The 25,772-nt window shown below is 40.1% G+C and overlaps 2 protein-coding genes across 4 annotated transcripts in view; one reads left to right on the forward strand and one right to left on the reverse strand.

Moving 5' to 3' along the window:
* Positions 1–20,862, reverse strand: part of LOC115254442 (uncharacterized) — a 34,909-nt gene extending 14,047 nt beyond the window's left edge. For 2 of the 3 annotated variants that reach the window (XM_062844647.1, XM_062844651.1), the window contains exon 1: positions 19,696–20,862. In XM_062844647.1, the coding sequence (XP_062700631.1) occupies positions 19,696–19,822 (127 nt within the window). In that variant the 5' untranslated portion in view covers positions 19,823–20,862. The remainder of the gene's footprint in view (positions 1–19,695) is intronic. The other variant, XM_062844648.1, reaches the window with a different exon arrangement.
* Positions 1–25,772, forward strand: part of LOC109401911 (coactosin-like protein) — a 111,231-nt gene that overhangs the window by 49,217 nt on the left and 36,242 nt on the right. The window lies entirely within an intron of this gene.

The following is a 25,772-nucleotide window of genomic DNA, read 5'->3' on the forward strand; positions in this document are numbered from 1 at the left end:
TCCAGGAATTCTTCCAGGAATTCTTCCAGGGATTCTTCCAGGAATTCCTCCAGGAATTCTTCCAGGAATTCCTCCAGGAATTCTTCCAGGAATTCCTCCAGGAATTCTTCCAGGAATTCCTCCAGCAATTCTTCCAGGAATTCCTCCAGGAATTCTTCCAGGAATTCCTCCAGGAATTCTTACAGGAATTCCTCCAGGAATTCTTACAGGAATTCCTCCAGGAATTCTTACAGGAATTCCTCCAGGAATTCTTACAGGAATTCCTCCAGGAATTCTTCCAGGAATTCCTCCAGGAATAATTCCAGGAGTTCCTCCAGGAATTCTTCCAGTAGCTCCTTCAGGAATTCTTGCAGGAATTCCTCCAAGAATTCCTCCAGTAATTCTTCCGAGAATTCCTCCAAGAATTCCTCCAGGAAGTCTTCCAGGAATTCCTCCAAGAATTCCTTCGGGGATTCCTCCAGGAATTCCTTCGGGGATTCCTCCAGGAATTCCTTCGGGGATTCCTCCAGGAATTCCTTCGGGGATTCCTCCAGGAATTCCTTCGGGGATTCCTCCAGGAATTCCTTCGGGGATTCCTCCAGGAATTCCTTCGGGGATTCCTCCAGGAATTCCTTCGGGGATTCCTCCAGGAATTCCTTCGGGGATTCCTCCAGGAATTCCTTCGGGGATTCCTCCAGGAATTCCTTCGGGGATTCCTCCAGGAATTCCTTCGGGGATTCCTCCAGGAATTCCTTCGGGGATTCCTCCAGGAATTCCTTCGGGGATTCCTCCAGGAATTCCTTCGGGGATTCCTCCAGGAATTCCTTCGGGGATTCCTCCAGGAATTCCTTCGGGGATTCCTCCAGGAATTCCTTCGAGGATTCCTCCAGGAATTTCTCCAGGGATTCCTCCGGGAATTCGTTCAGGAATTCATCCAGGAATTCTTCCAGAAATTCCTCCAGGAATTCATCCAGCAATTCCTCCAGGAATTCATCCAGGAATTCCTCAAGGAATTCTTCTAGGAATTCTTCCAGGAGTTCCTCCAGAAATTTTTCCAGGAATTCTTCCAGAAATTCCTCCAGGAATTCCTCCAGGAATTCCTTCGGGGATTCCTCCAGAAATTCCTTCGGAGATTCCTCCAGGAATTCCTTCGGGGTTTCCTTCAGGAATTCCTTTCGGGGATTCCTCCAGGAATTCCTCCGGGAATTCGTTCAGGAATTCATCCAGGTATTCTTCCAGCAATTCCTCCAGGAATTTATCCAGCAATTCCTCCAGGAATTTCTCAAGGAATTCTTCCAGGAGTTCCTCCAGGAATTCTTTCAGGAATTCCTCCGGGGATTCCTCCAGGTATTTCTCCGGGGATTCCTCCAGGAATTCCATCGGAGATTCCTCCGGGGTTTCTTCCAGAGATATATATATAGAAACCTTCTAGGATTCCTCCAAGACTTCTTTCGGGGATTCCTTCAGAAATTCTTACGGGGATGCCTTCAGAAATTCTTCCAGGATCCCTTCGGAGATTCCTCCGAAAATTGCACCGGAGATTCTTCCGGGAATTCCATCGGAGATTCCTCCGGGGTTTCCTCCAGGAATTCCTCCGGAGACTCCTCCAGGAATTTCTTCGAGTATTCCCCCAGGAATTCCTTTAGGGATTTCGCAACGAATTTCTCAAAATCCAATTTCTTCGGAGATTCGTCCAGGAATTCCTTCGGGTATTTCTCCAGGAATTTCTTTCGGGATTTCTCACCGAATTTCTTTGGAGACGCCTCAAATAATTCTTCCGTTGTTCAGGGAATTCCATCGGAAGTATCTCAAGTAATTTCTTCTGGGAATCCTCCAGAAATTCCTTCTGCGAATCCTCCAGGAATTCCTGCGGGGATTGTTCCAGAAATTCCTTCGGGGATTCTTCCAGAAATCTCTTCCAGGATGTTTTCTGGAATTCCTTTTGGGATTTCTGCAGAAATCGCTTCTGGGATTTCTCCAGAAATTGCTTCTGGCGTTTTAAAGAAATTTCTTTCTGGATTTCTTTAGGTACTCCTTTCGGGATTTCTTCAGAAATTTCTTCAAGGATTTCCATCGGTGAATTTTACAAATAGTTTGGAATGCCAGGATGACATACTGGAAAAATTCCACGCAGAAATCATGGAGGAATATCAGGCAGAAGTCTTGGTAGAATTCAGGCCAGGATTAAGGATTGTGGGGGCCGGGGCCAGAGCGGATGTGGAGGCCCGGATGTGGGGCCCGGCCCCCTTAGATCCAGCCCTGAGGAATCCCAAGAGAAATACCAGAATAAATTCCTGAAGGAATTGATAGATGATTCCCTTGATGAATTTCTGGAGAAATCCCTGGAAAACTTCCCGAGAGAATCCCATTAAGGATTCTTTAAAGAATCTCTGGAGGAATTATCCTGGAAAAATCCTTGGAGGTATTCCCTTGAGAATCCCCGGAGAAATTCCTAAGGAATCCCTGGAGGAATTGAGGGAGGAATCCCTGGAGGAATTCCGGGAGGAATCCCTTGAGGATTTCCTGAAAGAATCCCATGAGGGATTTCTTATGGAATACCTGGAGAAATCTCTTGAAGAATCCCTAGAGGAATTCCTTGACAAATCCCTGGAAGAATTAAGGGAGGATTCCCTGGAGAAATTCCGGAAGGAATTTCTGGAAGACTTCCTCGAGGAATTCCATGAGGGATTTCTTCAGGAATTCCTGGAGAAATCTCTAGAGGAATTCCCGAAGAAATCCCTAGAGGAATTCCTGGACAAATCCCAAAAGAAATTCCTGGAGAAATCTCTAGAGGAATTCCTGGAGAAATCCGTAGAGGAATTCCTGGAGAAATCTCTAGAAGAATTCCTGAGGAAATCCCTAGAGAAATTCCTGGAGAAATCCCTAGAAGAATTCCTAGAGAAATCTCTAAAGGAAATCCTGGAAAAATCCCTGGAGGAATACTTGGAGGAATTCTTGGAAGAATCTCTGGAGGAATTCCGGGAGGAATCCTGGGGGAAATCCCTGGAGGAATTCCTGGGGAAATTTCTGGAGAAACTCCTGGAGGAATCTCTGGAGAAATCTCTGGAGGAACTCCTGGAGAAATTCCCGAAAGAATTCCTGGTGAAATTCCCGAATGAATTCATGGAGGAATTACTTGGAGGAATCCCCGAATAAATTCTTGGGAGAAACCCTGTAGGAATTCATGGAGGGATCCCTGGAGGAATTCTCGAAGGAATTCCTGGAGAAATTACCGGAAGAAATCGTGGTGAAATTCCTGAAGGAATTCATGGAGGAACTACCTAAGGAATCCTTGGAGGAATCCCCGGAGGAATTCCTGGAGGAATCCCTGGAGGAATCCCTGGAGAAATTCCTGGGAGAATCCCTGGAGGAATTCTTGAAGGAATCCCAGGAGAAATTCCTGGAAGAATTCATGGAGGAATTCCTGGAGGAATTCCTGGAGGAATTGCTGGAAGAATTCCTGGAGGAATTCCTGGAAGAATTCCTGGAGGAATTCCTGGAAGAATTCCTGGAGGAATTCCTGGAAGAATTCCTGGAGGAATTCCTGCAAGAATTCCTGGAGGAATTCCTGGAAGAATTCCTGGAGGAATTCCTGGAAGAATTCATGGAGGAATTCCTGGAAGAATTCCTCCAGGAATTCTTCCAGGAATTCCTCCAGGAATTCTTCCAGGAATTCCTCCAGGAATTCTTGCAGGAATTCCTCCAGGAATTCTTCTAGGAATTCCTCCAGGAATTCTTCCAGGAATTCCTCCAGGAATTCCTCCAGGAATTCTTCCAGGAATTCCTCCAGGAATTTTTCCAGGAATTTCTCCTGGGATTCCTTCAAGAATTCCTCCAGGGATTCTCCCAGGAATTTCTCCAGGGATTCCTCCAGGAATTCCTCCGGGGATTCCTCCAAGGATTCCTTAGGTAGTTCCTCCATGAATTCCTTCAGGAATTTCACCACGATTTCTTCCGGTAATTTCTCCAGGAATTCCTTCGAGAATTCCTCCAGGGATCCCTCCATGAATTCCTACAGGGTTTCTCCCAAGAATTTATTCGGGGATTCCTCCAAGTAATTCCTCCATGAATTCATTCGGGAATTTCACCAGGAATTCTTTCGGGAATTTCTCCAGGAATTCCTCCAGAGATTCCTCCAGGAGTTCCTCCAGAAATTTCTCCAGGAATTCCTCCAGGGATTTCCCCCAGGATTCCTCCCGGAATTCCTCCAGAGATTCTTCCAAGAATTCCTCCAAGTATTCCTCCAGGGATTTTTCCAGGATTTCCTTTAGAGATTTCTCTAGGAATTCTTCTAGGGATTTCTCCAGGAATTTCTCTAGGGATTTCCTCAGGAATTCTTCTAGAGATTTCTCCAGGAATTCCTCTACGGATTTCTCCAGGAATTCCTCTAGAGATTTCTCCAGGAATTTCTTTTGGGATTTGTCCAGGAATTCCTCTAGGGATTTCTTCGGGAATTCCTCTAGAGATTTCTCCAGGAATTCCTGAAGAAATCCCTCATGGAATTCCTCGAGGAAGTCTTCCAGAAATTCCTTCCAGAATTTCTCCAGGGAATCCTCCCTTAATTCTTCCAGGGATTTGTCAAGGAATTCCTCTAGGGATTCTTCAAGAGATTTCTCCAGGTATTCCATAAGAAATCCCTCATGGGATTCTTTCAGGAAATCCTCAAGGGATTCCTCCCGGAATTCCTCCAGGGATTCCTCCCTCAATTCCTCCAGGGATTCCTTAGGAATTTCTCCGGGGATTCTCAAGGGAATACCTCCAAGGATTTTTCCAGGATAATTCCTCCAGAGATTCTTTAAAGAATCCTTAATGGGATTCTCTCGGGAAGTTTTCCAGGGAATTCTCCAGAAATTCATCAAGGGAATCATCTATCAATTCCTTCAGGAATTTATTCTGGTATTTCTCTTGGGATTCCTCAGGGCTGGATCTAAGGGGGCCGGGCCCCACATCCGGGCCTCCACATCCGCTCTGGCCCCGGCCCCCACAATCCTTAATCCTGGCCTGAATTCTACCAAGACTTCTGCCTGATATTCCTCCATGATTTCTGCGTGGAATTTTTCCAGTATGTCATCCTGGCATTCCAAACTATTTGTAAAATTCACCGATGGAAATCCTTGAAGAAATTTCTGAAGAAATCCCGAAAGGAGTACCTAAAGAAATCCAGAAAGAAATTTCTTTAAAACGCCAGAAGCAATTTCTGGAGAAATCCCAGAAGCGATTTCTGCAGAAATCCCAAAAGGAATTCCAGAAAACATCCTGGAAGAGATTTCTGGAAGAATCCCCGAAGGAATTTCTGGAACAATCCCCGCAGGAATTCCTGGAGGATTCGCAGAAGGAATTTCTGGAGGATTCCCAGAAGAAATTACTTGAGATACTTCCGATGGAATTCCCTGAACAACGGAAGAATTATTTGAGGCGTCTCCAAAGAAATTCGGTGAGAAATCCCGAAAGAAATTCCTGGAGAAATACCCGAAGGAATTCCTGGACGAATCTCCGAAGAAATTGGATTTTGAGAAATTCGTTGCGAAATCCCTAAAGGAATTCCTGGGGGAATACTCGAAGAAATTCCTGGAGGAGTCTCCGGAGGAATTCCTGGAGGAAACCCCGGAGGAATCTCCGATGGAATTCCCGGAAGAATCTCCGGTGCAATTTTCGGAGGAATCTCCGAAGGGATCCTGGAAGAATTTCTGAAGGCATCCCCGTGAGAATTTCTGAAGGAATCCCCGGAAGAAGTCTTGGAGGAATCCTAGAAGGTTTCTATATATATATATATCTCTGGAAGAAACCCCGGAGGAATCTCCGATGGAATTCCTGGAGGAATCCCCGGAGAAATACCTGGAGGAATCCCCGGAGGAATTCCTGAAAGAATTCCTGGAGGAACTCCTGGAAGAATTCCTTGAGAAATTCCTGGAGGAATTGCTGGATAAATTCCTGGAGGAATTGCTGGAAGAATACCTGGATGAATTCCTGAACGAATTCCCGGAGGAATTCCTGGAGGAATCCCCGAAAGGAATTCCTGAAGGAAACCCCGAAGGAATTCCTGGAGGAATCTCCGAAGGAATTTCTGGAGGAATCCCCGAAGGAATTCCTGGAGGAATTCCTGGAGGAATTTCTGGAAGAATTCCTGGAAAAATTCCTGGAGGAACTCCTGGAAGAATTCCTAGAAGAATTCCTTGAGGAATTCCTGGATGAATTCCTGGAGGAATTGCTGGATGAATTCCTGGAGGAATTGCTGGAAGAATTCCTGGATGAATTCCTGAACGAATTCCCGGAGGAATCCCTGGAGAAATTCCTGGAGGAATCCTCGAAGGAATTCCTTGAGGAATCCCCGAAGGAATTCCTGGAGGAATCCCCGAAGGAATTCCTGGAGGAAACCCCGAAGGAATTCCTGGAGGAATCCCCGAAGGAATTCCTGGAGGAATCCCCGAAGGAATTCCTGGAGGAATCCCCGAAGGAATTCCTGGAGGAATCCCCGAAGGAATTCCTGGAGGAATCCCCGAAGGAATTCCTGGAGGAATCCCCGAAGGAATTCCTGGAGGAATCCCCGAAGGAATTCCTGGAAGAATTCCTGGAGGAATTCTTGGAGGAATTCTCGGAAGAATTACTGGAGGAATTCTTGGAGGAATTCCTGCAAGAATTCCTGAAGGAGCTCCTGGAAGAATTCCTGGAGGAACTCCTGGAAGAATTCCTGGAGGAATTCCTGGAATAATTCCTGGAGGAATTCCTGTAAGAATTCCTGGAGGAATTCCTGTAAGAATTCCTGGAGGAATTCCTGTAAGAATTCCTGGAGGAATTCCTGGAAGAATTCCTGGAGGAATTCCTGGAAGAATTCCTGGAGGAATTCCTGGAAGAATTCCTGGAGGAATTCCTGGAAGAATTCCTGGAGGAATTCCTGGAAGAATTGCTGGAGGAATTCCTGGAAGAATTCCTGGAGGAATTCCTGGAAGAATTCCTGGAGGAATTCCTGGAAGAATTCCTGGAAGAATTCCTGGAAGAATTCCTGGAGGAATTCCTGGAAGAATTCCTGGAGGAATTCCTGGAAGAATTCCTGGAGGAATTCCTGGAAGAATTCCTGGAGGAATTCCTGGAAGAATTCTTGGAGGAATTCCTGGAAGAATTCCTGGAGGAATTCCTGGAAAAATTCCTGGAGGAATTCCTGGAAGAATTCCTGGAAGGATTCCTGGAGGAATTCCTGGAAGAATTCCTGGAGGAATTCCTGGAAGAATTCCTGGAGGAATTCCTGGAAGAATTCCTGGAGGAATTCCTGGAAGAATTCCTGGAGGAATTCCTGGAAGAATTCCTGCATAAATTCCTGGAAGAATTCCTGGAAGAATACCTGGAGGAATTCCTGGAAGAATTCCTGGAGGAATTCCTGGAAGAATTCCTGGAGGAATTCCTGGAAGAATTCCTGGAGGAATTCCTGGAAGAATTCCTGGAGGAATTCCTGGAAGAATTCCTGGAGGAATTCCTGGAAGAATTCCTGGAGGAATTCCTGGAAGAATTCCTGGAAGGATTCCTGGAGGAATTCCTGGAAAAATTCCTGGAGGAATTCCTGGAAGAATTCCTGGAAGAATTCCTGGAGGAATTCCTGGAAGAATTCCTGGAGGAATTCCTGGAAGAATTCCTGGAGGAATTCCTGGAAGAATTCCTGGAGGAATTCCTGGAAGAATTCCTGGAGGAATTCCTGGAAGAATTCCTGGAGGAATTCCTGGAAGAATTCCTGGAGGAATTCCTGGAAGAATTCCTGGAGGAATTCCTGGAAGAATTCCTGGAGGAATTCCTGGAAGAATTCCTGGAGGAATTCCTGGAAGAATTCCTGGAGGAATTCCTGGAAGAATTCCTGGAGGAATTCCTGGAGGAATCCCCGAAGGAATTCCTGAAGGAACCCCCGAAGGAATTCCTGAAGGATCCCACGAAGGAATTCCTGGAGGAACTCCTGGAAGAATTCCTGGACGAATTCCTGGAAGAATTCCTGGAGGAATTCCTGGAAGAATTCCTGGAGGAATTCCTGGAGGAATCCCCGAAGGAATTCCTGAAGGAACCACCGAAGAAATTCCTGAAGGAACCCCCGAAGGAATTCCTGGAGGAATCTCCGAAGGAATTCCTGGAGGAATTCCTGGAAGAATTCCTGGAGAAATTCCTGGATGAATTCCTGGAAGAACTTCTGGAGGAATTCTTGGAAGAATTCCTGGAGGAACTCCGGGAAGAATTCCTGGAGGAACTCCTGGAAGAATTTCTGGAGAAACTCCTGGAAGAATTCCTGGAGGAACTCCTGAAAGAATTCCTGGAGGAACTCCTGGAAGAATTCCTGGAGGAATTCCTGGAGGAATTCCTGGAGGAATTCCTGGATGAATTCCTGGAGGAATTGCTGGATGAATTCCTGGAGGAATTGCTAGAAGAATTCCTGGAGGAATTCCTAAACGAATTCCCGGAGGAATCCCCGAAGGAATTCCTGAAGGAATCCCCGAAGGAATTCCTGGAGGAATCCCCGAAGGAATTCCTGGAGGAATCCCCGAAGGAATTCCTGGAGGAATCCCCGAAGGAATTCCTAGAGGAATCCCCGAAGGAATTCCTGGAGGAATCACCGATGGAATTCCTGGAGGAATCCCCAAAGGAATTCCTGGAGGAATCCCCGAAGGAATTCCTGGAGGAATCTCCGAAGGAATTCCTGGAGAAACCCACATGGGAACTTCTACAGGAATCCCCGAAAGGAATTCCTGGAGATATCTCTGAAGGAATTTCAGTAGGAATCCCCGAGGAATTCCCCGGAGGAATTCTTGGAAGAATGCCCGGAGGAATCTTAGGAGAAATTATTATAAGAATACCCAGAGGAATTCTTGGAAGAATTTTCAGAGGAATTCCTGTAGGAATCTATGGATGAATTCCTGGAGGAATTCCCGGAGGAACCCCTGGAGGAATCCCTGGAGAAATTCTTGGAAGAATCCCTGGAGGAATTCCTGAAAGAATCTCCGGAGGCATTCCTGAAAGAATGCCCGGAGGAATTCTAGGATAATTTTTTTGAGGAATTACTGGTGCAATCCTCGGATGAATTCCTGGAGGAATCCCTGGAGGTATTCCTGGAGGAATCCCTGGAGGAATTCCTGGAGGAATTTCTGGAGGAATTCCTGGAAGAATCTCTGGAGGAATCCCTGATGGAATCCTCTCAAGAATTCGTGGTGAAATGGAATTTCAGGAGGAATTCCCTGAGGCTTTTTTTGGGGAATCACAGATAGAAATCTTGGAAAAATCACAAACTCAAATACTGGTTTTGAAATCCTAGAAGAAAAATTAGGACGAAATCTCAGAAAGAACTTTTAGGCGAATTCCAAAACTGCTGGAAATATTTAAAGGAATTGCTAAGAATTCACAACAGCTTCTGGAAAAAAAATCAGGAAGAATCCCAGAAAGAAACTCCGGAGGAACTCTTGGAGGTTTGCCAGAAAGAGCTCCCGGAGGAATTCCCGTACTAATCACTAATCAACACCACTGCATTTTGAAAATAGTTGCTCCCCACACTCAACTTGTATGATTTGTAACAAGTTCCGGCGTCTCATCCAGTGGTCCATTCTAGCAACAGCTAACCGCAGTGTTCCGGTGATGGTTCCATAGAAATGTAGGCATTAGAATCCGGCAGAAACATCATCTAAATTCACACCAGCAGCAGCCGCTCTATGTTGTTTACATCTCGCACTTCGCACAAAATCCGAACATCGCGAGAAACATCACTTTTCCTTGCGGAATAATTGGTCAGGCTATTTTTCCCAAAAGAAAAATTGACAGCTGGCTTGATCGACACAATCATCACCACCCTTGTCACCATCATCATTGATCATCAAGTTCGTCGATTTTTCCGTTTCAGCTGAGTACCGCTCAAGAAATTTCGGCAGAAAATCGTTTCTTGACCGTTTCTTGGCCTATCTTTTTACACAGTACTTACGATGTGAGTATCACCCCTTAAGCTTGTTACCTTTTTCCGTTAACTTATGCAAGGAAAAATTTGCGCATGGTTTGTCTTGAGTTTCAACCGGTCCAAAATCGAAATTTTTCAAGCGATCGTTAAAAGTATTACAGCTGAACATTTTTTTGTTCTTAATATATATTCGTAATACCAGTTTGATTATTTGTGGTACGACCCCTTCCAGTAAATCGTGCATAGGATCAAAGTTCTGATTTCTGGTAATTCTGAAGAACTCCAATTCATGTAACGCACAGTCTGACACAACGCCACGTTCACTGAGTGCCTGTTTAATAAAGAAAATAAATACAGTAAAATATAAAAAAAAGACCCGAAGTAGCAAATCTTAAATATTAGTTGTTAGTATATATGCAATATTACAACATCCATTTACATGTCAACAAGACTAGACAACTGAACTGATTTGAGTGAAATACTGATTTTGGTGCATACTATTTGTCCGTGAAAAAAAAAACAGTTCTAAAGTTGTTGGAAGACAAATGATAAAGTTTGAAAACTTCTGTTTTGAAAATCGAAACAAAATGTAAAGAAATATGCTATATAGGTATGTCTGATAAAAATGTCTAATTGAACGTTATTATTAAAAAAAAATATGATAAAGAAAATACCGACGTGCGAGACTACTTTTGACACAAAAGTACATACACTGAAACCTCCATTTAAGTCGATGCATGGCTGATCGAAAAAAAATTTGCATGGTAACTAAACTAGGATGCCTGTACCTATTATGGCACTACCTAAGAACAACTATTTGTACAAAATAACGAGTCCAACGAATGTCATGAATGTGTTGAAAGATTGCTTAGTTTCTATACTTCACAGAAAAAAAATATAGAAACGAAGCCAAAACTACTTTTTTGCAATTTTTCATCGTAATAGGCTGTTTTACCTCACGCAAATCTGACAGGAAAAGGCCTACTTTCCCACACCAAATTAACAGTGCTGTAATGGTTCATTACAGCACTGATTTGCGTTGCGTAATGAACCATTACAGCACTGTTTTCAGTTTCTTGATGCTTTCTGAACGCAGTTTTGAAAAATTGTGACAACTACTCTGTATAAGCTGCTATGATCAGATTTTCTTAAACATGGCTATGATGAGCATCACTGTACAGTTTGATGCAAAAGTTTTCCTCAAGCGGTAATTTATGAACTTGCAAAAAACGTTGTACGCAACTCGGTGCAGAACTCGATTTTTACAGCACTCGGCGTAATTATCCAACTCGGCAAGCCTCGTTGGATAAATGTACGACTCGTGCTGTAAAAATCGTCATTCTGCACCTTGTTGCGTAAACTACTATTACTGTTTATTACAGCGTGTGGTAATGATAGGTACTCTGTACCAATTATGGTTACATTTTTTAACTTCGGTTCCTTTTCGCACTATTTGCATGCGATTCTTATGGGATTAGCCATAACTGGTGCACTATGGAGACAAAAGGTGCAAGAAAACTAAAATTTTAAGGAAAATGATTTATTTCTACCATAATGTGAGCAAAATGCGGAGTTTAAATGAGTGCAACCATCTTTTGTAAACGTGATCTGTTGTACACAAAATTTTTCTTGTTGATTTACATCGTTAAAGGGTGAAAATCAACTATTTCGAATAATTGGTACTATATTGGAACACTTACCCTATACAGTTTTATATTTTTTGACAAATCTCCTTTGTCATGTGAAGAGTTAAAAAATATAAAGGTCATCAGTTTTGTTATTGCTTGTAGGGTAAAAATTATTTTCGATCAGCCATGCATCGACTTAAATGGAGGTTTCAGTGTATTGAAATGTTTACAAAAATCAATATTTGCCAACATTTTTTGTGTTCAATAACGTGATATTTTTTTTTTAATTTATTTGTATTTATAAATCTTAACATAGAGCACACCGCGAGAAGGATTATCTATAACAATGTTTTTGATTGGTATTTGGATAGTACATTTTTCATATATGAACGGATTTGGCTAAAATTTTGTGCAAATGTTACGTTTGCTTTTACGTCTACGTTGTAAAAATTGTAGGAATCCGCTGAATATTCTGTGAGATTAATAACCAAAAGCAGGAAAATAGTGGAAAAGTATCAAAAGAAGCCCTGCAGTACGTAAAGATTTTCCGAATAAATAGACAATTATATTAAAGGAAAGCTTCAATTGTCGAGTCTATAAGTTCTATAAAAAAGAGCAAATACATACATATTACAAGATTACCTGATTACGTTTTCTCCTTGGTGGAATATGAGGTTGAGCCAAATCAGTTCGTTGGTTTCTTATTTTTTCCAAATCTTTTAAATGTGATGTTTCAGTTCTTTGCTCGAATGTCGCTCCAACGTTGCCATTTCTTAGATCTCCTTTTGTAATATAACATTGTCTACAGAAGTATGAAGCGCTAGGACTCAATAAACCAAATATTTCATGGGCTGCTAAGGTGTCTCCAGCAAAAGAGCAGAGAACTGCTTTGAAGATATATGTCTCATTTCCAAATTTAAGATTCACTCCATTTTCCAAAGATTTTAAATCACTGATCAACGGTTCCAGAACTTTGTGGTATCCATGCTTTTTCAATACTTTAGAGTTGATAGATAATATTAAATAGTTCGTGTTGTATGTTGAATCACGACATTTGCCGAAGTTTTGGATTTTGATGTAGAAATGCGCGATTTTATGTTTGCCAGCTCTAGAACTCAAATTATTGACGATTTCAATTTCATCAGCATTCAACGTTATTCGAAGGGCATTCGGATTACGACGAAAAAAAGGATGAGTTTTAAATTCGATCCCATCCTTGTATGAGCATATGTAGCCTTCAGGTGATGCCTCTTCCTTCTCCACGATTTCCATTGCATCTGGGTTACGCATTATCAAAGAAAGTATATCACGAACAGAAATATACTGATATGTTTCTTTAATTTTCTTTGTTATTTTTTTTCTAACAACTCCATTTTTTGTAAGGATTTTTTTGTATTGCTCGACTTTTCTTTCCTCGAGGACAATTTCAGTTGGCTCCGGAATTTTGGCTTTGGTTTTCATTGCCATGTATGCAATCTGAGAGTCCATGTCATTGATATTTGTGAACAAATTCCCCACTGTAAAACTATTAATAGTTTTTACTATGCATTCTATATCGATTGTATTGAAAGCTTTCTCTATGATATATTTGACTTTGTTCCATAAAAAGCTTTCTATTTTAGTTATTAGTTTTTCAGTGTACGACATGACATTTTGTATAAATTTCTCAGGAACAGATACATTACAGCGCATTTCCGAAATGTAGTTGCACGTATAGTTTTGTATTTCTTCTAGGTCTGAGGTATTTTGAAAAATTACCATGTTGGTTATCCCATTGAGATTTTGAAAAAAATCATTTACCATGTCAGGTTGCTCTTGCAAAATTGGTTCATCATGGGGTTGCACATTTTCTTCATGTTGAGCAGGGTGTTGACAGTATCTAATTGGGTGATTTTCCAACAAATGAGCTCTAAAGTTTTTGAACATGAAAAATTGTGAATTGCATAGCTGCTGACTAGGGGCAGGACAGATCTAACGAGTGAAATCCTGTGTTCGAAGTGTTGTTCAGAATTCCTCACAGTTCCTCAGATTTTCTCCCATTTATACCAGAGTGTGATCTGGCACCAATGTCAAACTGCAAAGTGTTGCATGTGCTGAATGAAAATTGCAGTCTTAGGGATGTCTTTCGACAAATTTCGTCGATCATCCACAAAAAGAGTTACTCAGAATTTCTCAGAGTTGCTCTCGTTTGCACAGTGTCTTGCCCCTAGGCTGCTGATGTACACTTTCCAAGCAAGTGAATGGTAAGGCATTTCTTACAGATAAACGTAACCCATGAACGTTTTGGAAATGATACTTAAGCTCCTCAATTCCTCCTGCAATTGTATTGCGTTCTTGTTCACATAGAAAACAAACATATCCTTAAAAAAATGAAAAATAAAAATATTTTAAAAATGTGGTGGGTGGCAACCCACCTTTATGTATTTTCACAAAAGTGTTATTTAGGGTAATTCTGACTTATTAAATAATTAAATAACGAATTTCAAGATATATCTTGAAGCGTCACCAGAGCCAAGCAAGAATTCTTTTTTTTTATTACTTTTAATTAATTTTGCTGAGAAGTAAAACCATTTAAAATGGCACATAATGTAACTAACTCAAAAAAAATAATTGTTTTCGATGGACACTCGAACATTCTCGTTCCGTGCTAATCAAATTCGTAGTATTTTTACAAGGTTTCTAAGATTTTAAAAATAAATTCTGATACATAATGTTATAGTTTCAGTTTTTAAATTCCACAAAATCTAAGGAATCCATTAAAAAATCAAAACAAATTTGCTAATTGAAAGCAACAACTTGAAATCGCTGTTTTTGGAACATAGCATTGAACCTTCTATCATTTAATCGAATTCTCTCAAAACTTTTAACTCTCTAATACTCATTTTTGATCTAAAATCGAGATAAACATGTTTCGGAATGTGCTTCATTTTAATTCTCGATTTTGTGAATTTGGTTTCAGATTATTTTAATATTTATTTTTGAACATACTTACACTTTTATATTTTTCCTGGAAGCTTGTTCAGGTTGCCGATTTATCAAGATGAAAACATTTTGATATTTTATCATTATTGTTAAAATATTATATTTTTTTTCATGGGTAATTTTATTTTCCTTGTTATTTAGGGCAAACTAATTTTAGCGTGTATTGAACTCCCTTTAACTCTTATACTATAATATAATGATTAAGGAAAATTTAAAATATGTTAATTGTTGCGATTCAATACAAAAGAAACAATGACATCTTAAAGGTGACATCATTTTTTCAATTATTTTTAGAAAATGAAAATACGCTTTAAAAGACTTGAAAAACCATGTTTTCGTGAACATCAGCCAAAAATATAAAAGTTTTGATTGCCCAGAAAAGAAAAAAAATACGAAAATGCTATACTATAACCCGTTTAAAGGCGGGGCTGGGTATTAGAGGGTTAAGGACAAGCGTCATTATTATGAATAACACTGTTCGACAAAAAAAAACTTTTGCCGTGATCAGAGACCCCGTTAGTAGGGCATAAAAGCGCATAGAAAATGTAGAAAAATGCCATTTTCAAATCTCTTGGGGCACCCCTAGAAACTTTTTGAGATGAGTTTGAATTTTATTCATTTTTGAAGGTTTGACACGAGCTTTATAAATCATCATAAACACTTTTGAAATACAATATCTTTGAAATGCAGTTTTGTGCACCGCTGAAATTTTCACAGATCTGAGAAGCAACTTTGATAAATAACTAGTCAAAATTTCTACCTATTACGACATTCCGTTTCATTGATACATATCCGCGAAGGCTTAACTCAGACTTATATAGTGAAAATCTTTTAAGTTTTTTTTTAATGAAGATGAAAATTGTATTTCAAACATCTGGTTTAACTAAGTATGATTCTGGAAAGCTATATGAGAAATTTTAGGATTAGTTTACAAAGGATCCACAGGAAGAAGGTTAGATCCATTCATCGAGGTCAGCATGAGTGTTTTGAGGAAAAGCTTCTCCAAATAAATTTAATGTTCTAATTGCAGTTTTCAAAAAGAAAATTTTGTCGCTTATGAAAATGAACAAAGTTCATTGTAACATTTGACATCACATCACATTGAATGAGATGGATTAGGATCGCAATTCAGCTAAAATACACTACGTCCATAAAAAGAAAATCGCGTTAAGTACTGTTCCTTTGATTTCCACTAAGAATTTGCATCCTTTGACAGATAAGTATTTCGACCTCAACTGTAAGGTCGTCTAGACGACCTTACAGTTGAGGTCGAAATACGTATCTGTCAAATTTCGAGTCGTGCCCTTTCGAAGTCGTATCTTTCGAATTTCGAGTCGTGCCCAAATTTAAATATCCATATATCGCATATGGATGAGAATGGATAGATAGTATTTAACACTATATATACACAATATATATATTAACAAATAGGCCCTGTTACAATTTGGGCAGGAGCACCTATTTTGGGCACTTGCTGCTATAAATCAGTCAATTCCAAACCAATTGACTTGAATTATTGCACATAGCAGTGCGTATCTGATCGTGTCTTAAAAATCAAGTCAATCGGTTCTAAATTGACTGAGTTATAGACAAAAGTGCCCAAAATAGGTGCTCCTGCCCAAATGGTCCCAGACCCTATGCCACTGGAACTCATAAAGCAATTTTACAATTATTAAGCTTGAAATTAAGGCGAAACTGGAAGCATTTCCTCATATGTTTGGTTTTTGATGTTTCTGAAAAAAAAAGAAAAACATTTTCCACCACAAAAATTCAGATCTTCTGAATCTTGATCCATACTCTACATGTGTACGAAAACCGATTTTGAAAATATTGCTTCGTTGTTTAATAAAAAATCGAAAACTAAAAAGTCAGGAAATGCTTTCAGATTCGCCTTAATATTAGAAATATTTTACTTCATGACAAATTCAATTAATTTCATAAAAGTGTCTTCAATGGTAATGCCCCAACATACACATTCTTTATTGCGAAACTAACTTAAATGTGATAAAAACAACAGTGGTTGTACGATTACTGATAGTAAATGGGGAATGTTCTCATTTTTGGCTTGCATTTTTTTAGGGTTGCATTGTTTTGAACTGTCGTGAGCTTAAACCATGTTTTCTACGCAATGCCAGCTTCAATTTATTGTATTGAAATATGTTTGTTTATTCAATAAAGTTATCAACTTTACTACTTTGATATGACTAGGAGGTTCTTCGAATCATTAAGTGAATATAGACAACCCACGAAAACACTGAAACGTTTTTATGTACTGATCGCAAAACATAAATGCAAAAATTTGTTTTTGTTTTTACACAATCTTCTTACGTTAGTAATTTGAAAAATCGACCGGATTTTCTTCTCGAAAATTTGAATTCAATTATTTAGATCATAAGTGTAGCATTTCGAAGTCAAATCAAGGTAAAATAGAAATTTTGTTATGCATAGATAAGGACAGGGGCTTGCTTTTTGTAATTGAATTAAGAGAAAACTTCAAGGATTTGTATTATATAAGTCATAGTTTGGTTCTTCCCGGACATGTATCAATGAAATGGAATGTCGTAATAGGCTGAAATTTCGACTAGTTATTTATCAAAGTTACTTCTCAGATCTGTGAAAATTTCAGCGGTGCACAAAATTGCATTTCAAAGATATTGTATTTCAAAAGTGTTTATGATGATTTATAAAGCTCGTGTCAAACCTTCAAAAATGAATAAAATTCAAACTCATCTCAAAAAGTTTCTAGGGGTGCCCCAACAGATTTGAAAATGGTATTGTTCTACATTTTCCATGCGCTTTTATGCCCTACTAATGGGGTCTCTGATCACGGCAAAAGTTTTTTTTTGTCGAACGGTGTAATTCAACCGTAAAAATCTCTTATATATCAATTTTATGCTGAAAATGTTGCGGTCCACCAGAAACCAGCTAGCGACCCACCGGTGGGACGCAAACCATAGTTTGAGAAACGCTGATCTACTGTTTAGGAATTTATAAACAGCGATGATATAGATACTGTTTTTTTTTTCAAGCTAGTAAATTGAAAACTAATGACAAAAACTTACTATGGTATACTGCCACATTTTTAAAGTATAACTTTTAACAAAATATTCATACAAATATATGAAAAGCGCTATAAATACATATTATTGGCCCAAAAAATATCAAGAAACTTGATTAGATACCCACTATGTATTGTTATTTTGATTCCCAAACTCTTATTTTAGGTCAGCTGATTCTAATACTAGGGGAAATTACCTATTCTCGGCCGTTTTGTTCTCCTCGTCTTGGGGGGTTTTTTGAAACCTATTCAACTCGGAGTTGGTCTCAAATCCTTCCCAACTAAGCTGAATTATATGGCCAAGTTTTAGGCAGTTTGGCTGACAAAAACCCCCATGACGAAGAGAACAAACCTGCCGATAATACCCAATGTCACCCTATTTCAGCAGTACATGGCCACTTCTCATCTCTTTTGATAAATGCTTCATCATGAATTTATTGGGTTTGAGATAATGACAATCAAACAATTCTGGCGTTCGTTTTGAATAGGTCGAACGTCAGTATCTGTTTCGAAAAATTGGAAATTTATTGTGAAAATACAGAGTGCTCATTATGCCCCGCTTACCCCTATCTATGAAAACTATTACATATTTAGTTGCGTATAATCCGAATTTCACTTCTTTTTTGAATTATCACTTTGAAATCATTGAGAAACATTGAGATTCAATGAACTGATTAAACCACGTTTTCTTAAATTTACCACCCAACTACAAAGTCCCATTATAATATGTGAGATGATCATCAACCATGCAAAGACTACAATATATTATATTCATGTACATTTTTATGCGATTTTATTGCAATGAAGCACTGATGTACACTGCTATGTACTGTATCACCGCAGTAGAGAACCATTGAAAATCATATGTTATATGCATTGAAACAAAAGCAAGCGAATATGTAAATCGTCTCATTGAGATGTTAAATTATCGTATTCATACTTTTTCACTAGTTACTCACTGTGCCCCACCCTAGAATCCACTATTGAATTGGTGGGGTATAATTATTTTTTTCTTATTTTACAGGTGCAAATGACAAGAATTGAATCTTTTTCATTCTTGAACATAATTGAGTTATCGCTATAGATTTATGAAAAAAAATATGTTTATTTTTTCATTAGACATTATGAGCATTAGGATGCAAGTAAATACCTAATGATATTTTTTCCAGCCCAATGCAAAACCCTGTATAAAACATGATATGTTAATATTTAGAGATGAGCCAGCCTCGGGCTGAATCATCTCTTTAATAAAGACATTTATCTATCTATGATATGTAAACCCTTATGTGGCCGACCGGGTACCGAGCGCTCATTTAAAAAGCACGGTGTAGAAAAAAGCAAAATGATTGTCGGACATAATGGTTAATTTTACATGAGTCATATTGGAATAAATCAGTCATCTGTTATTGAACTACCCTAAATCATTAGATCATTTTATTTCGAACTAGTTACTACGCTAAAGTGGCACTCATTAACCCTAAAAGGGATACCTGGGGTCCATTGGACCCCAGGCGCCTTTCAGAGCTCGTCTTTGATGAAACACACTCAGCGAGGTGACGAAACTGTGGCCATGAAGGTATCCCTTTTAGGGTTAAACAAGACATTCTCCTAAACAGGGAAAAATATATGTAAATATATGTATAAAAGTGTAAAGTTTCACGAAGCAGGGTGTTTGAATATTACCAAACATATTCGAGATAAACAAAATTCATGGCCACTAACTTAAAATATGAATGGAGCTTTAAACTTCAACCGATAAAAATATAATATGCCTTCGAATACAAATACAGTATGGACCCGATTTTGTCAGCCCCATTTCGCGACGAACTTTTTGCTCTCATTAGCTTACGGTCAAACTTTGACCAATTCATTCACGTTCATCATCGAACTACTGCTGAAAGGCAGACCATAGAGGGGTTAAATGTTTAAAAAACTGTTTAGATTTTCGAGAAGTGCAAAAAATGTGTTCCGGAAAGGGGCTGACAAAATCGGGTCACTTAGGTATAATCGACTGACAGAGAAAGGTCTCATTTAATAACTGTGGCAGCTCTCATATAATACTAAACCGAAGAGAAAATTCTGATTTAGTTCGGTCGTTAATCAAAGAAAAGGAGAACAGAAGAACTTAACACACTTACCAGCTAACTGAGCAGCGACCTCCTGCCCAAGTTCTTGGGGTAACCTCTCCATGCTAGAAAGAATAGAAAACCAGAATGAATGGAAACATTTTTGAGAATTAAATCTAGCGAAGGGATAACAAAACATCTAAAAAAGACGGCACAAAAATCTCCCTAGGCACTGTCCATAAGCTAGATTTACTCATTTTCAGCCATCTCAGACCCCCCTTACTTCTCGTATACAAAATTTTCAAAACTTGGACTTTGGCCAGACGCTCCATCGTCTACATTGTTCATGGACAGGCCCTTATATGATTTTTCATCTGATTTTACAGCAAAAAAAATGTAAAACCCCCTAGCAGCAAAAAAATACTCACATTTCGATTTCGAATACCTCAAGGCGCCGCAACTAAGAAGTCAATCCTGCAGCAATCGCGGAACATCCAGAAAGGATCCCACAAAACTAGATGATACTGCGTTCCTCACTGGGTGTCGCAGCAAGCAAAGTCCAGGCGCCGGATTCGGAACAGAACGGCGGGCTAAATACCTCGAAGCAGCGGCCGGAGTTGGCTCCAGTAGCCTTTCACGGAATGTCGCCGGAAGCGGAACGGCCGAGTTTTGGTGCTCGGATCGACTGAAGCTGGGCCTCAGGAAGCGGGTGGAGTGCAAATGTCACCGTGAGCAGCGTGCAGCAATTTGGATTCGGAAGCCACTGACGGGCCAACAAATGCGGCCGGACAACACAACCGGATTGCACACGCGGATTTTTTTTCGACCGACAGATTTTAGGTTATATTTTATGAAGCCTTCACACTTGGCCTTTTAGTTAAAATAGAGCGAAACAATAAAATAAAACACTGCACAACACGACAGCGGAACTCGATAAAACTAATTTAGGTTTTAATTATATTTCGGACCACTTTTTAAAGACGAATTTACAGAACACGGACTTTGGAAAAAACCGCCACTACGCGATCGCGATGACAGCCAACTCCGAATGATCGAAGCATCGAAGCGGAGGGCGAGGATGAACGTCACGTATACACGGAAAATATTTTCTGTACAAAATCTAGCTAAGTTTAGTTTATTATGATACGACAGTATACTTTTTAAACTGAGCAAAGTTTAAACTTGAAGAATGATAAAAACGCATGAAATTTATTCTTTTCGCGTATAGTCTTGATTCAGAGTGTAGGGACTAATATAATGCTCATCTGACACGCTCTATATTGGCCGCTTAACGGCCCTGTGAGCCAAAAAGGCAAAATATAGCGTTAATGCACAGACAAACAGACTTCTCACTCTACTCACTTCCCATCGTTTCTCTTTTTAACGGATTGTTCAAATATTCCGTAGTTCGCAAATCACTCGCTCATGGCGCTCCCATCGTTTTTGCTCCTGTTTGACGTTTACTCTCTGTAGTAATAGAGTCACCTCATATTGTTATATTTAACTAAAACATTTTAACAAATCTGAATAATATCAAATATCCCCTTTCGTTAAAATTAGCTCGAAAATGTTCGAAATGTATATGCATGCAGGTTCAACATTTTGGCAACACGCCCAAAAAGTGTAGACATTTCTCATCTCTCTTGTTGAGAAATGTCTACACTTTTTGGGCGTGTTGCCAAAATGTTGAACCTGAATGCATATACATTTCGAACATTTTCGAGCTAATTTTAACGAAAGGGGATATTTGATATTATTCAGATTTGTTAAAATGTTTTAGTTAAATATAACAATATGAGGTGACTCTATTACTACACTCTCTATCGCCATCTACTGCGTACCACAGCACAATTAGCATTGGGCGATTATGTTTGTGTGACGACGATTTTTATCGCATTTTGTTCCAAGTGATACGTCTGTTTGTCTGTGGCTAATGGTTACTTGGGTCTCTATCTATTATCTCTTGACTGTCTCCGTTTATAACACAAACCTAACGTCAGATCGTAAAATTCATACCAGAAACTGAGCTTCATTGCGGCGTCCAAAACCAAGCAATCGTCCGAATAAAACTGATTCGGAAAGATTTCACGTCTAGTGAGCGTTTGACTTACTTTTTTGCTCCGTGCTGCGTTTTTGTTTTCACGCGCATCGCCTACTGCCATAATGACCACATTAATGGATGGCACCGGCGCTCAATTTTTTGCAGCTTCCGCGATAGCATGATACCGCATGCGGTGCGGCACAGAAGGAGAAAATCCAAACGAATTGTGCAATACTTAAATGTACATACAACAATTTCGGAAAACTGCTGCTGGCACAATTTCGCGGCGATCGCGAAAATGTGCGGAAAAATGATCGAATGGTTGTTTAAAAATCCCCCCGATCAATCGATCGATCAATTGATCAGTTGGTTGTGATTGAGAAGTGTGAAACACTGACAGGTGACTGCATGGAACTGCTCGCTCATTATGCGCGCAGCAAAATATTGACATTTGGTGTGCTCCGCCATTAACGCGTGTTGTGAAACATCTGCCAATTAAAGTATCCTACGCGATCTCCTAACAATGTGCCATATCCACTTACGGAGGGCTAATGGCCGCCACAATTCTGCTCACTTTTTGGCAGAGCTAAGATGATTTGACGTTTAGCGTGTGGCGTTTGACAGCTAGTCGATAAGATCGAACGTGAATTTTATCGGTCAACTGTCAAACGACACAAATCAAGCGTCAGAAAATCTTATCCCTGCCAGAAAGCGAGCAGGATTGTGACGGCCATTAGATATATCTAATTCTTGGATCATCCACAAAATGTAATCCAAGAGTGCATATATTTACTTATGTTTTGACGTTTTCATTGGCAGTGGTTGAAAATATACCGCATTTAGTTCACCACTGGACTGCGAACTGCGACTTCATAAGTGCGAAAACTTAAATAAAAGTTCGCGATTGCATCAAATCAGGTTGATGTCTTCGGCGCACTATTTCTTCAATCTATGGTGAACAAGTGCTCTGAAGCAGAGTTTAAAATTTTCATTTTCAATGAGTGAAATTCAACGTGAATTTTGAAGATTCTCAACTGAGGGATCAAAATAAAATTCATTGTGGTGAATGAATTTTTTCACCTATTCATTCATTTTTCTGTCACTGACAATTTTCACTGAGAAATAAAACTGGACCGAAACTCCCGATTATACTTCCAATTACCTCAAAACTTGTGTATAGTAGTTAATTAGAATAATAATTATGTTCTGTATTTGTCCATTAAGTCGGATTGTACGTCTGTTAACAGAAATTTGACATTTTATGACGTGCAAAAAAATATTCGAGACAGAGAATTGAATGAAAAAAGAGAGGCATTCAGCTGACAATGAATGTGGCCAAACACGAATGAAAAAATGAGAATGTCAATCTTCACTTTCAATCTTCGATTTTTTTACTCTCTGGAAGACACCGAGTTGATTTGATGCAATCGCGCACTTTTATTAGCGTTTTCGCACTCGTGAAAACTATTGCGACAGTCTAGTGGTGAACTAAATGCGCTATATATAATTTTGAACTTTTAAATCTTTTGTCCCGTCCCTAGCAACACATATTTTGAGTGATTTTTTTTTCACCGTGTATGTCAGATAGAAACATTTTTAAAACCCCAGTGCGAAAAATGTCGAGTTCCATGACGTCAAAATCGACATCACATGTCAAACTAGAGCTTTTGAGCGTTTTACTTATTTTGAATTTTCTCAATGTTTCTTCGTTTTTCGAGATCGAGTATAGTACAATCCGATAAGAACACCTTTCTTGATCGTATTATTCATTAAAAACGAGATGTCGTGTATAATTTTAGGACTCTGTTGCTGGATTCGTCAGCGATAAGATTTTATTGTATTCATTATTATGCTCTGTCACTGACAGGGACAATTCAATCTGATGATTGACTGTTGTCTACTCAAATGATCTACACGGAGAGACGAAACTACCCAAAAGTGAGTTCTTTCCACCCAACTTCGGGGTTGCGTGCGTCAAGCCAATTTTGAGTTGATGGAATCGATGTTTTTGTTGGGTTGTTCCCGCTTGCTTTCATGTGAAAAAAATACCTAATTTTAAGTTTTTTCCACCCAACCGAAATTTTGACTAGGTTGTATTCACTCAAATTTGAGTACTGTGCTAGAAACTCAGTTTTGGCTTGACGCACGGAACTGCAAAAGTTGGGGTGTTTCTCTCTTCACTCTCTGACAACAATAGAAAGAGCGCATGAAAAGGGAGATGAAAAAGAACTCAAAATTGAGTTTAAAAGTACCTAATTTTGAGTTTTTCAGTTTCTCCGTGTAGAGGTTTCGTTCTTATCGTTTAAATGTCGAATGACGATAGACTACGTGATCCATGGCAGCAACTGTACTTGATTGTAGCGGCCATAATCAGCCATTGCTGATTTAAATCTTATCGATTAACTGTCAAATGTCAAATCGCTTACTCCCTGCCAAAAAGCGAGTTCGAAAAAGGTGGCGGTCATTAGCGCTCGTAAATGCTGCTCATGACTCCATAAATGACCACACTTTCTTCCAGTTTTTTTTTCGTTCTGCGGTTGCGCAAACCGATGATCGTCCAAACGTCCCAGCAGGAGGAGCAGTACACATTATTCTCAGCCCGTTTGCTCGCGTTCGCATTTTACATGAACCGTAAGGGAAAGCGCAAGAATTGGGCCGAATTGCGCGTGGACTTGTGCCTGAGCCGGTTTGACCACCTTTTGAACTACGTTCACGTACGTACGTCCTCGTCCCGTCTCCCGGTCGGTGTCGGCCGCGACGGAGTGTCGGGCAAATCCCGGAGAAGAATTATGGCACCACACCAACCGCGCACAGGGACATCAGGTTTCTTCGGCGATTTACCATCTTCAACGATCTTCAATGATGGTGGTAGTGCTTGCTTGAAGGTAGCGTGCAATGCAAGAGAGTGATCTTGCCCGTGAGGAGGTCTTCGACGAGAGAGGAACCGGTTCTTCGACGAATGCGGCATGGCGACAAAGTAATTGTTGCTGAAATAGTACCACGCATTGGCTGACTGACTGACCAACTATGTAGAATGTAGGAAGCTTTAGGCCATCTCGACCGGTACTTTATGTCTAGCTTTATGTCGATCGAGAAACACGGCCAGGCTACTTTGATTCCAGGTGTCAAACAGCGATAGCGACCGATTGCAGAGGCATCTGCATACATCCAAGATCGATTTTAGTCGATCTTTTCGATCAATTGTCATATGATGCATAGACGTCAGGTTTTCCGTCGATCGTTATCAAAGATCGATCCTTAGTTTTTACACGTAAAGAGCTATGAAACTTATCGTTTTTATGTCAAACGACGACCAAGGTATCAAATCGTTCATTCCATATCAGAAAATGTTAATTTTATTAATCAAATCATCAACGCTGTACAGCGCTGGAAAGTGTACCAACTGCATTTCACGTAATTTGACATCTTTTATCGTTTAAACGTCAAATTGCTCATTTATTCATAGCTTACTGCTTTTACTTCCAAAAATATTCCACCATAGTGGAATTTCACTCATCCAAGTTCAATCATTAACCCAATTCAGCCTCCTTGGATGAATAATGATGATAGTTTATCTGTCAAAACCGACCGCAAAAAGGGAAATTGCAACTTTCAAAAGTTCATCGCAGATACCGAGAAGTGTTGATTACTACAATGTGCAAATGCACCCGCCGCAGGTAATTATGGATCGCCCAGAAGAAGAAAAAAACAACAAATGAAAGAGGGGATAGTATCAACTGTTGATAACAGTTCATCGAAACTGAGAGGAAAACTACGTGAAGAAAAACGGACGGACCTTACACACATGGGGTCCACCAAACTGGTTCGGGATCGCCCGAACCGAAAGTGCTTCCATAAATCAAGTTCCTCCGTCGCGTCGCGTCGCGTCGTTGTCTTCGGTCTCTCGCGCGAGAGGGGATTGCACCTCATCAATATTTCAACTTGTTTTATTTTTTCGCCCCTTTCTTCTCCTCGCGCATCAGAGTTTGCTTGCTGCTGCGATGTCTCTCTAATTGCCCCACATGGCCTACTTGATTGTAATGTGCGATGTGGTGCTGCTGCTGCTGCTCTACTGTTGCCATGGTGGCACTTGTTTGCGCGATTCCTT

The sequence above is a fragment of the Aedes albopictus genome, chromosome 1 (assembly GCF_035046485.1).
Source record: "Aedes albopictus strain Foshan chromosome 1, AalbF5, whole genome shotgun sequence".
Taxonomy (NCBI): Eukaryota; Metazoa; Arthropoda; class Insecta; order Diptera; family Culicidae; genus Aedes; species Aedes albopictus.